Source organism: Phaseolus vulgaris, chromosome 10 (assembly GCF_000499845.2).
Source record: "Phaseolus vulgaris cultivar G19833 chromosome 10, P. vulgaris v2.0, whole genome shotgun sequence".
Lineage (NCBI taxonomy): Eukaryota > Viridiplantae > Streptophyta > Magnoliopsida > Fabales > Fabaceae > Phaseolus > Phaseolus vulgaris.
The window spans coordinates 16,654,536-16,666,271 of record NC_023750.2 but is presented as its reverse complement, the minus strand read 5'-3'; the positions used below and the strand labels follow the sequence as shown (position 1 = coordinate 16,666,271).

The window sequence follows — 11,736 nt, the reverse complement described above, 5'->3', positions numbered from 1 at the left end:
AAGATAAGGAAAAACCGGCTCCAGACTTTGGTTCCCTGATTTTTCTCAGCTAGCTTTTAGTTTTCTTCACTGTTTCTTAGAGTTTTGCACTCTATGGCGAAACTCTATAATCAATCTTTGGACCATTCGACCATTCATTTTGTGCCCCAATGATTTTAATTTTACTCCCAATTTAAGTTAATTTGATTTTTTTTCAACCTATTTAGAATTATGTTGTTTTAAATGAATCCGATTACAAAAAACTCATTACTACATTTTGTTTTTAACCCTAAATATGTTTAAGAATCAGGATGTTAGGTTCCCAAAAGGAAAACAAAGAATCCCTCACGAACATATCAAAAAGAAAGAAAACTTTGTTTTATTCCAGTACTGTTCAAAACTCACAAAAGAATTACAAAGGAATATAGCTCCTTTCACACACGTTTGATCCTGTCAAACTTTACACAACAAATCAGTTGACCTCCCCCCACAGCAGGTTGGTCTTTATTTAAAGACCCCCCGTAACAACTTACTAACCTCCTTATCCCTTATTTTTAAATTTCCTTCTATGATACACCCTCTAAGTACTGTCTTTATTTTCCTACCTAACATTACTTCCCTCTGCCAAAACAACCTTGCCCTCAAGGTTGAAATTTGGAAATTGCTCCTTGGTGGTTGCCACATCCTCCCATGTAACAGGATCATTGTCCCTTTCATTCCATTTAATTAAGATATGTGGAACGCGTGCTTCTTGCGCTGTTACTTCACGTTTATCCAAAATTTCTTTTGGATAGAAATTCACACCCTATCCCTGAAATTCTTGAGGAAATTTAGAATATATTTAGTGTTGTCCCACTGCTAACTTGAGTTGAGACACATGAAAAACTGGGTGTATTCGAGCTTGTTCCGTTAATTGTATTCTAAAAGCCACTGGACCCACTTTTCCTAGAACTGAAAAAGGCCCATAATATCTGGCTACCAGTTTCGGATGCAATCAACTAGGCATATATAGTTGTCGATGCGAACGAATTTTCAAGTATACCTTATCTCCTACTTTAATTGGGGAAATTTTCCTGTGGCGATTAGCGAACTTAAGGCCTCCAATGCTGAATCGCTAACACCAAGGCCTCATATATAGACTTTGTTAGAGAAGTCTCTACTAAAGCGTTGCTAAAAAACGCAATAGGTGTTTTATTCTAGGACAACACCGCTCCCAAACCAGTGCTTGAAGCATCGCATTCAATGCAAAATGGTTGGCTGAAATCTGGCATCATTAACACTAGAGCATTAGTGACCACATTCTTTAACTGTTGCATGGCATTTGCACTCTCTTCTGTCCACACAAAATTCCCTTTTTTCAACAACTGTGTTAAGGGTTTCGCCATTCTTCCATAGTTATGGATGAATCTTCTATAGTAACCCGTGAGGCTTAAAAATCCACTCAATGCCTTCAATGATTTGGGAGTTGGCCATTGCATGATAACTGAAATCTTCTGAGGATCCATCTGAACTTCCTCTCCTGAAATTACATGCCCCAGATACTAGACTTCCCGTTACCAAACTTTCATTTTTTGTAATTTACGTAAAACTAGTGTTGTTTGAGAGTCTTTAAAACCTGTTTCAATTGTGTCATATGCTCCTCCCAGGTTCTATTATATATCAGAATATAATCGAGGAAAAAACAGCACAAATTTCCTCAAGTACGAATGAAGAATATTATTCATGGTGCATTGGAAAGTAGCAGGTGCATTAGTTAGCCCAAACGGCATAACTAGCGATTCATAATGCCCATGGTGAGTCCGAAAAACAGTCTTCTCTATGTCCAATTCATGCATACGAATTTGGTGATAGCCAGCCTGCAAATCCACCTTGGAGAAGTAATGTGTCCCAAATAATTCATCCAACAATTCCTCTATTACCGGAATTGGAAATTTATCTGGAATAGTTGTCTTATTCAAGGCCCTATAGTCCACACAAAACCTCCAGCTGTCATCCTTCTTTTTTACTAGGATCACAGGGCTTGAATAAAGGTTGTTGTTTTGTCTGATTATCCATGCCTTCAACATTTCTTCAACCTGTTTCTCTATCTCAGTCTTTAGCAAATGTGGGTATCGATACGGTCTCACATTAATCGGGTCTTTCCTAGCTTTAATTGGATTCTTATGATCACTTTCCCTGTTGGGTGGCAAATGCTTGGTTTCTTAAAAAAAAACCCTCACATTCCTTCAAAACATCTTTCAATTTTGTTGTTTGCTTCAAAGTTAACCCAGTAATCTTCTTGTCAATCCCAATCTGATATGAATTGGGTTGGTCAGCGCCCTCTATTCCCCTATGAGGAACACCGCTTTGATATCCTTCTCCTTTTTTAAAGTTTTAGAAGTCACCAAAGTCCTAGATAACTTAGGGTCTCCTCTAATTTGCACCTGTTGACCGTTAATGCAGAAATTCATTGTCAACGTTTTCCAATTGACTTTCACATCGCCCAACGTCAGCAACCATGCTACTCCCAAGATCACATCCACTCCTCCTAACCCAAAAAGGAAAAAAGTCTCTTCAAACATATAATTTCCCAGCTTCACCTTCACACCTTGACAACACCCACTCACCCTTTTTTTGTGGCCATCACCTAACCTAGCGTTACACGACGATGTGGACTCAACTAGTAACCCCAATTGGCTAACCAACTCGACATATATGAAATTGTGGCTAGCCCCACTATCAATCAACACCAACACTAATCTTTCCTTCACTTCCCCTTGTAACTTCATGGTGTTGGGTTGTGTTAGACCCCTAGCAGAAAAGATGGATAAATCCATTTGTTGACACTCCTTCTCCTCTTCTTCATCCTCCAAATTCTCCTCAATCTGCCCCAACATACATTGATTCACCTATGTAGGGCCTCTCTCATCCTCTGCACAGATGATTACCCTCAAATTCTTTTCAAGGCAGCGATGCCCTGGATCGTACGCTCTTCCACAATGGAAATATCTTCCCTCTTCCCTTCTTCTCACATATTTGGGATAGGGAAGGGTCCATGACCCCTTATTTATTGAACCTTCTCCTCGTCGAAACTCTCTACTTGAGGTGGAAGACTCCTTCCTTGCATTTCTAGCCAAACTAGACGAAATTGGCCCACTATTTCCCTTATACAATTTTGTTTGGCTTGTTATTCTGGTACGTCCTTGATAACGCCCAAAAGAAGCATTATTCCTATTCCCTATGTTGCTAGTTTTTTCTTCCCTGAAAAACTCCTCTACATCTAGTGCAATCTCCATTGCTCTCATCAATTCTTTGGATCATTAGATCTGATTTGGTTACGAATCTTGGACTGTAACCCAACAAAAAAATATCCCAGCAGTTGTTCCTCGCCTGTCTGTGGTGCTTGTGATACTAACAGCTCAAAAATATTGAATGTACTCATCAACTCTTCCATTTTGTTTGATCTTTGCCAACTTCTAGAAAACATAAGTCCTCTCTTTTACCCAAACCTCCTATTTAGCGCCATGGAAAACTCTTTCTAAGAAGGGTTCTTCGAATTCTTTCTCCAAAAATTGAACCAAGGACTGGCGCTCCCTTCCATACTGATGAAGGCCAGTTTTAATCTTTCCCAGGCTGTGACATTCTGCACCTCGAAGATTTTTTCTACTCTGGCTAGCCAACCCATTGGGTCCACGCCCTAAAAAATCGGTAATTCCACCATCCTAGATCAAAGATTCACACTGGTTATCCTGTCTTGATCGTTCCTCCCTTCTTTCATCGCCATTCACCGAACTCTCTCCCTCTTTTGAGATTTTGTCCCCTTTCTTGAGATCCCGCAACATTTCTTTGATTTCTTTCAACTCCAACATGCCTTCCTTCAACCCCAGAATTTTCGCTTTCATTTACGAATTCCGTATCCCCTGTTCGCTGGTAAACTTCTCTACTACGGCCATCCTCTGTTCCATCTTTTCTTCCTCCCTCTTTGTTTTTTAAATCCGATAGGTCGGACCAAAACTGTTAGGTTCCCAAAAGGAAAACAAAGAATCCCCACGAACACAGCAAAAAGAAAAAAAAAAAACTGTTTTATTCTAGTACTCTTCAAAACTCACAAAAGAATTACAAAGGAATGTAGTTCCTTTCACACAGGTTTGATCCTGTCAAACTTTACACAACAAATCAACTAACCTCCTCCCACAGCAGGTTGGTCTCCCTTAACAACTTACTAACCCCCTTATCCCTTATTTTTAAATTTCCTTCTATGATACACCCTCCAAGTATTGTCCTTATTTTCTTGCCTAACACAGGATGAAGTGCAAGTCAATGTACTTGAAGAATCAGGTTTCAGGCAATACTTATTTGTTAAGCTTTAGATTTTGTGACTTGATCTGAAACCTGGAAGAATAGTTTGTTACTTTCTAGTATTGACTGAATCACATTATGGGCACTTGTGTCAATGGTGACTCTGAATTTTATAATGTCACAAAAACAAAATAAAAAAATACAAGTCCCTGGTAGAACCTAAAAGGTATGATCGTACGGATCACTCATTTCACAAGGTCGATAAATATTGACCATTTTGACGGAAATATCAATTTCTTATGAAGCATTTTTACATTCCTTCAGTAGAACACAGAAAAACACAAAAAAAGGTTCAGTTATGCTTAATAAATTTGAAAACCACAAACAAAATAAAAAAAATAAATTTTATTAGACACTCAAAATAAAATTAAAAATTTATTAGTGGTAAGCATATTTAAGCTAACTATAATATTAAACTAGAGTTGGACTCAAACTCATTCGACTGAAAAATCAATGATAAAACAATCGAATTTACCACTCATTGATTTGATATTTCCCTAAGTATTAAAGTAAGTGCAATTTGACACGATTGCAGATGTTGTAAACCAAATTGTAGTGATATTTATAGGGAATGGAATCTCAAGGAACGACCAAGTTAAAGGAGCAAACTTCCTTGCACCGGAGTTGAAGTTAAACCATCTAATATCACCACTCGTACAAGGAAGGTAAGGTGAAAAGAAACTCATTTTTTTTCCTTCCTAGATGGCAAAAATGCTTCAATCTTTAACTACACATTGATGGTTTTATCTCGTGTACTCAAACGACAGCATCACAAGTAGTCTTGCTTGGCAGCATTGGAAGCAAAAAACTAGTACTACGGGACACTGTTGCGAGGTTCCCCCGGAGCATTCACTAAACGTCCATTCTGAAGTAGGTAAGCAGGAAAGGGGGATTGACAGCTGCTGATATGAGATTTTAACCGGGGTATGTTTGGATGGGCACTTCTACATCTGTGGCACCTCAACTCCATGGAGAGTAGCTTGTCATCATCTTTCAATGTTGCCTTCCCATCACTAGAGATCTCATCCATTACATCAACCGAGTCACGAAAGAAAGCAGTGTTAAACGAGTTCCAGTGCTTCTTATTCTTTAATTGTGTTGATTCAAAGTCCTGGCTAATAACATGTAAATGTAGTTGTCGCATTGATGGTGCCTGCAAATAGTACAGAAGAAAAATACTTTAGTAGTTACTGAAGATTTCAGTTTACAGATGATACACCTAAAACCATGACCAACAAATGAAAAGCGCACAGCCATAGTTGCACTTGCAGTTACCCGATGATTAACCCTCTCAAACCTGAACCTGTCTAACAGGACAAGTAATTTTTTTAGTAACTTATTTCTTTCACAATTTTAAATATATTCCTTTCAATAACTTTCCTTGCTGAAAATCACTGCTAGTATTTATCAGTAACCTTGAGTTATTGATTGATAAGTTTAACCACCAAAGAAGTTATCTTTAAACTCAATTTTTAATGAATCCAATTTAGCCATCACCTAACTCAAATGTGTTTTCACAGAAAACATATGTACCAAAGTCACTCATTAATAAAAGCAGAACATTCTTTTCCTTTTTTTGGGTGGAGTAGAGGAAAAATAGCTCTTGACTTAAGAGTCTTGAACATATATTCTTCATACCGAGTGATATCCAAGTCGAAATACCAGAGAAGCATTCTCGTTCAAGAACTTCTCTGCCCACTTTAAACCCACATCATGCATCTTGTTCAATAACTGAAGGTGCTCCTTTTGGACATCAGCGAGGCAGTCAAGACCCCCAATTCGTGCCAACACCAGAACATGCTTCTGTGCCTGCAAAACACAAGTAAATTCAGTTTGATACATTAGTAGCAGAGTAATTCATAAGACATAAAATAAGGTAAAGAAAAAGAAAAATGACTAATTCAACCTTTGGATACATATCATTCAATACAACAACATCATCGGAAATTTCAAGTAAGTCACCCTTTTGCTGTTGAGGATGCATAGCTATTTGGTGAAGAGCTTGAGTCCATGATCCCCAAGCCTTACTTCTGCTCCTCTCAGTTCTTGTATGCTCTGAATCTACCTTTTCATCCTTAGAATTAGTAAAGGCCAATCCTAAGCCATCATGATTTCCCTTGCATTTCTTGCTTTTCTCTGATCCATGATCATGACCTCTCTTACTCTTTTGATCACTAGTAAAATATTTTCTGGAAGAACAATCAGACCGAACCGGCAACTCCAAAGACTTCCTTTCAAGGTTTTCACTTTTTCCCACTGGTATCCCTGGCTGGTTCATCACAATAGATGCAAAACCTTCAAAAAGTGAAGTATAAGCATCTTGGAGAATTTTGCAGCCTTTACTATAATCATTATTTAGATAATTTGGTCTTTGTGGGTTCATATTAGGTCCAAGAACATGTATTACATGGGTTACACCCTCTCTGGTGAACAAAGGAGAAGATGAAGGTAGAGGGACAACAGCAGCATTCCCAGGCGAAAGAGATTTTACTTTTTCTTTTGTTGCAGACTCCAGTTCTGGACCTGCAGCATTAAAAATTGCTGCATTAACACCTCCACCTCCAGGTTTCAACCTCCTGCAAAGGATTTTTCACTTAACCAAGAGAAAATTTGAAAGTGGCAGGTCTGACTGAAATACAGTTTATTACAAGTATTAAGAGCTAAACTGGGGCCCAGGAAATAACTAAAAGACAAAGAGATCCACATCAATCAACATGCAGGTCTTGGTGTGAACTCAAATAATTACAATGGATGCCAAAATCAAAGGCAGTTTCTTTGATTGATTAGCAGCTGATTGTACATGGCATACAAGAATTGCTAGATATAGCATTTCATCATAAAATTAAAGTAAACAAAAACTTCCTTATGTAACTTCAAATACGTAGAGACTGGTGCAATACTAACATACAAAATGACATGTCAGCTAACTGTCATAATGGTCAGTAATCACACATGTACGAGGGTGAGGGTCATCTCCTGTTTATGAAATTTTTAATTCAGAATTATGGATTAATGTTTAACAGATTTACATATACACTGCAATCTTAGAAATAGAACTTACCAGTTGGCAGCATTAGCAATGGCATTACATCGCAAACCTCCCCTGGAATAAAGATGAGTAATGTCCCCAACATGGGTAAAAAACCTTTGGGTGTCCATGTTTTTTTCCACGACTCTGGCTTTAACTAAGGAAAGAATCTTTGACTTGTGAGACAAGTCAACAAGAACAAGTCTGGCATTCCTAAACTTATTTGAGAACTCCACAACCTTCTCGATAATAATATCAGCTGCCTTCTCAAGGTTGAATTGGAAATCAGATGTTGAAATAGAGGGAAATGCCAAAGTGGAAATATCATCCAGACAAACTTGATCGGCATGGTAACCAGCAGAGCCAACTTCTTGGCCTTCTACTTCCTTTGACTCTAAGTTGGCATTATCTAAAATTGAGGAAAGTGTTTCCTTATCTTTGCAGTAGGAATTATTTTTCCTTAGAGTCTGGGAAGTAGGGTCTTCAGTGCTTCTCGTTGTAGATGTAGCAGTAAGTGGGACCTCTGCTTTTTTTAGGAACTTCATTATACCAACTTGAATTTTGGAATCTGTATTCTTCTGACCAAAGCAGCCATGTGAAAGACTATCCAGCGGCCCAAGTGAGCTGTATGTATTAATAGCATTTTTTACATCATTCTCATTCTGACAAAATGTTATCCGGTTAAAGCCTTCACTTAATTTGGGAAGTTCTTTATGTTGAAGCATTCTATTCACAACTGCAGCAGCTTTTCCACCCTGTAAATTTCCTTCATGCCCAGTTCGTTTGACTGATCGAGAAATACAAAGCTTAGCAGGAAGATCAAGTACAACTGCATGGACATCTATTTGGAGTCCACCATCAAGCTTTATAAATTCTGACCGCTGTTCTCTGTTAAGATTGCACCTATCAATAAATACACTCTTCCCATCCTTCAACGCACTAGTTGCACTGCTTAGGCATTGAGCTTTAGTTCCTGCTTTACCATTTCCAATAGTGTCCTAAAACAAATGAATAACCAGTGTTAGATAAGATCCAAGGCTTTTGGTTGAGCCTGTTCTTTCTCTCTCTCTGTCAATAGAGTTGAAGCAAATGATGAGCCTTGGCAAAAGAGTAAATTTACTGTCTTCAGACTTGATGGTCATTAGTTTTACCAATAACCAAGGTTATCAGACTCGAGAGTTTACTCTGACTCGTGGGAGCCTAGTAAACCCGACTCGTAAACCCGACTCGTAGACTCGTAAGAGTCTACTCCTCCTAAAAAATTTAACAAAAAATAAATAATTCATGATACCAAATCCATAATATTGAAATAAACAAGTTCATACACTAATAAAATAACTAAAACAACATCAATGTTATATAATTTAAAAGTCTCATTTATCTAAACCTCTAAGAAAATCATCTAACCCTAAAAAAAATAATCAATTAGCCAATCTGCCCTAAAATTAAACATAAATTCAATCTGTCCAAAGCAGTAAAAAAACTTCAGGATGTCCAAAAGTCTGCCCCAAACCCAATGAACAAAAAAGCCCCAATCCATTTTTAAAAGCTTAAACCTAATTTTAAAAACCCTAATCCAATATGTCCCAATCTGTCCTCACTGCAGCAGCAGAAGTGCTTTGTGAACGGCGCGCAGTGCGGCGAGGCGAGGTGCGATGCGAGGAGCGGCGCGACAAGATGCGATGCGAGGAGTGGCGTGGCAAGATGCGACGACGAGCGGCGCGACGAGATGCTGCGGCGATGACGGCAGTGGAGAAGATGAGATCGTGAGTGTGAACCAGGGAAAACCCTAAAAAATCTAACCTAATCGCAAGAAAATGCACTGTTTTGGGTCCATTTTACGCAACTCGGTGACTCGGTCTTAAACTCGCGAGTTTGGCCGAGTTTGTCCGAGTTTGACCGAGTCAATTTCGGGTTTACTCAAAAACGAGTTTACTCCCGAGTTGACTCGCCAACCTTCACCTGACTCTTAAACTCGTAAGGGTTTACGAGTTAACCCTAGAGTTTGATAACCTTGCCAATAACAGTATCCTTGTGCACACAAAGATAAGGTTGTGTACATCGAACCCACGACAGAACCCCACAATCTCTCCACATATGGAAGTAAGATTGCAAATGACAAATCCTCCTCAGACTTTAGCCTTGTGCACTGGTCTTCCATTTCAGGGGTGGGGTCATGTCACAGCCAAAACCCTTAACCGAAACAAAAGACTAGCTCTTCAACAGCAAACAATAGTATTTCCGATTTCTTTCTCAACTCAAGTTCACATTAAATATGAAATAGAATATCCTTTAGACATAAATAATAGTTCTCAAGAGTGGAGAGGAGATTATTATAAATGAACCAGAGCATAGAGCGACAAGAAGTTGACTGTGTACTAATCGATTTATCAAGGGATGTATCAAGGCATTATTCAAATTGTCTTTATATATGGCCAAACAAATCAAACACTACAATGACGGGCATAAGATTTGCTTTCACCAAATATATTGATTGCATCATTTTATACAAGTATATTTCTTTAGAAGTTGAGAAGGAGAGAGAGAAGAAATCAAAGAAAATCAGACAAGGGTAAAGTGTTGGCTGGAGGAGAGGAGGTACATGACAATTTTCATTTCTTTTGTTCTAATGTTAAAATTTCTTTTATAGAATGAATATACTTCGCTAAAAATATATTTTAACCATGAAATATGTATCTAGCTATCTCTCCCAAACCCCTCATCTTTTTGCCTTGTCCTCCATCCAAACATACCCTAAAGTCCCCCATTCAGGCATGTACTGGCACACCCAATAAAAATATATCAAATGCCCAAGGATAAAAAGCTACCCTTGATTCAACTCAGACTTACTAACACTGCAAAAATCAACCATTTCCCATCAATTCTCGACGACGAACTAACACTCCCAAGCATGTTTTCATTGCTTTGAAGTGCAGTTGGTACTGCATTGCCAATACCAGAACCGTCGCCAAATGCATAAAAAACTTTCACATTGCGACCATGGTATGATTGTGGTCATGAAAAACAACTTAAAAAATAAAAACTTTATTTGTTTCCCTTTCATGGTTATCCGATCTAGTGAAAAAAAAAAAGTGCAGTGGTAAAAGTGAAACCCACTGAAACATTTCATCGAACAGAGAGAAGAGAGTGAACTAAACCTGGCAAACGCGAACCCAGTGGCGAGTAGAGGAACGCATTACATCTTCACCGAAGGTGGATTTGCCACTTCCAGGTGCTCCAACCAGGATCACCAAAACGGGCTTCCCCTCTGCGTTTAAGACATGGAGACACACAAAATAATCAAAAGGGTTTCAATTTCCGTGATTTATTTCGTGCATGAAGAGAAGGTAGTAGAAGGAAACCTCTGGGTGCAGAAGTTTCATCCTCGTCCATCATGTCCATCTTCAAATTCGAACCTTGTTCGTCAAATTGTTTTTGTGAATTTAGATCACAACCAATGGAAATATTATGTCATGCTGTCTGTCAATTTCGGGTTTCAATGTTTCTAGTTTTTTTTAAAGAGTTAAATCTTCAATTTTTATCCTCCAGATTAATTAAACTTTAGAGTACGAGAAGGACTAGATTATATTTTATTCTTTATTTTACTTTTTATAAAATACTAAATTATCAAGATATTATTTTAGAGGATAATAAAATTTCAATATATTCAATGAGATTTTAAAATACTGAAAAGTAATTAATTAGTATTTAAAATTGTACAAATTTTAATGATTTGTTTTGTTCATTGATTTTTTAAATTTTGTATAACCTTTTATTTATATGAATAAATATTTTTTATGAAAAAAAATCTTACTAGGACTTTTTTTTTCAAACCCTAAACCCTAAACCATAATCTCAAATGTTTATATTTTTATAATTGTTATAGGTTATTCATTTCTCTAATCACTTTTTTTGGTTATTGTACTGTCTAGGAATACTTGGGACCTCAATCCAAGCATTTGACTGTGGTCAGCTCGACTTTGGACCCAAAAGCAGGTCATGAGTTCAACCCAGTTTTAATAATAAGCTTGATAAAAGAGCAGAAAAAATATTAAGTTTGGTTATAAGGCATGCGTTAGTTAAGTATACATGTGAATATAAAGTTGTTAGTTAAATATATATGTGAATATAAAAGTTGTTGGTTGAATACATATTAATGAATATATAAGTTGTTAATTAAATGTAAGTCAAAGTTGTTGGGAATAAAATAGTAAGCACCCGAGAGTGATGGTGCCTGTACCACCCTGGTGGTCGGATGCGATGACGTGGCATCCTGTTACAGTGTAGGCGTGTTGACAAGGCGCCAGGTTGACAGTTGGGAAGGAAGTCGGGAGGCACGTGTAGTCGCCGATAGTTAAGTTGGCGTGTTCCGATCTCCAGCTTACCAGAAT

General features: G+C 37.9%; 1 protein-coding gene across 1 annotated transcript; it reads right to left on the bottom strand.

Annotated features, from left to right (window-relative positions):
• Positions 1 to 4,853: 4,853 nt before the first annotated feature.
• Positions 4,854 to 10,917, bottom strand: LOC137818484 (transcription factor bHLH140). The gene is made up of 6 exons (XM_068621939.1): positions 10,708 to 10,917; positions 10,504 to 10,613; positions 7,379 to 8,343; positions 6,224 to 6,893; positions 5,956 to 6,126; positions 4,854 to 5,470 (listed from the first exon to the last, which is right to left on the bottom strand). Exons 1-6 carry the CDS (start codon positions 10,745 to 10,747, stop codon positions 5,132 to 5,134), a joined length of 2,295 nt encoding a protein of 764 aa, XP_068478040.1. The 5' UTR covers positions 10,748 to 10,917; the 3' UTR covers positions 4,854 to 5,131.
• Between the last annotated feature and the right edge of the window lie 819 nt (positions 10,918 to 11,736).

Excerpts from the sequence above, each read along its gene's own strand:
- LOC137818484 (XM_068621939.1), bottom strand. The coding sequence starts at position 10,747 with ATGGACATGATGGACGAGGATGAAACTTCTGCACCCAGAG. Across the intron at positions 8,344-10,503 it reads ACTGGGTTCGCGTTTGCCAG|GACACTATTGGAAATGGTAA; the intron begins GTTTAGTTCACT and ends CATTTGTTTTAG. Across the intron at positions 6,127-6,223 it reads TGAATGATATGTATCCAAAG|GCACAGAAGCATGTTCTGGT; the intron begins GTTGAATTAGTC and ends TGTGTTTTGCAG.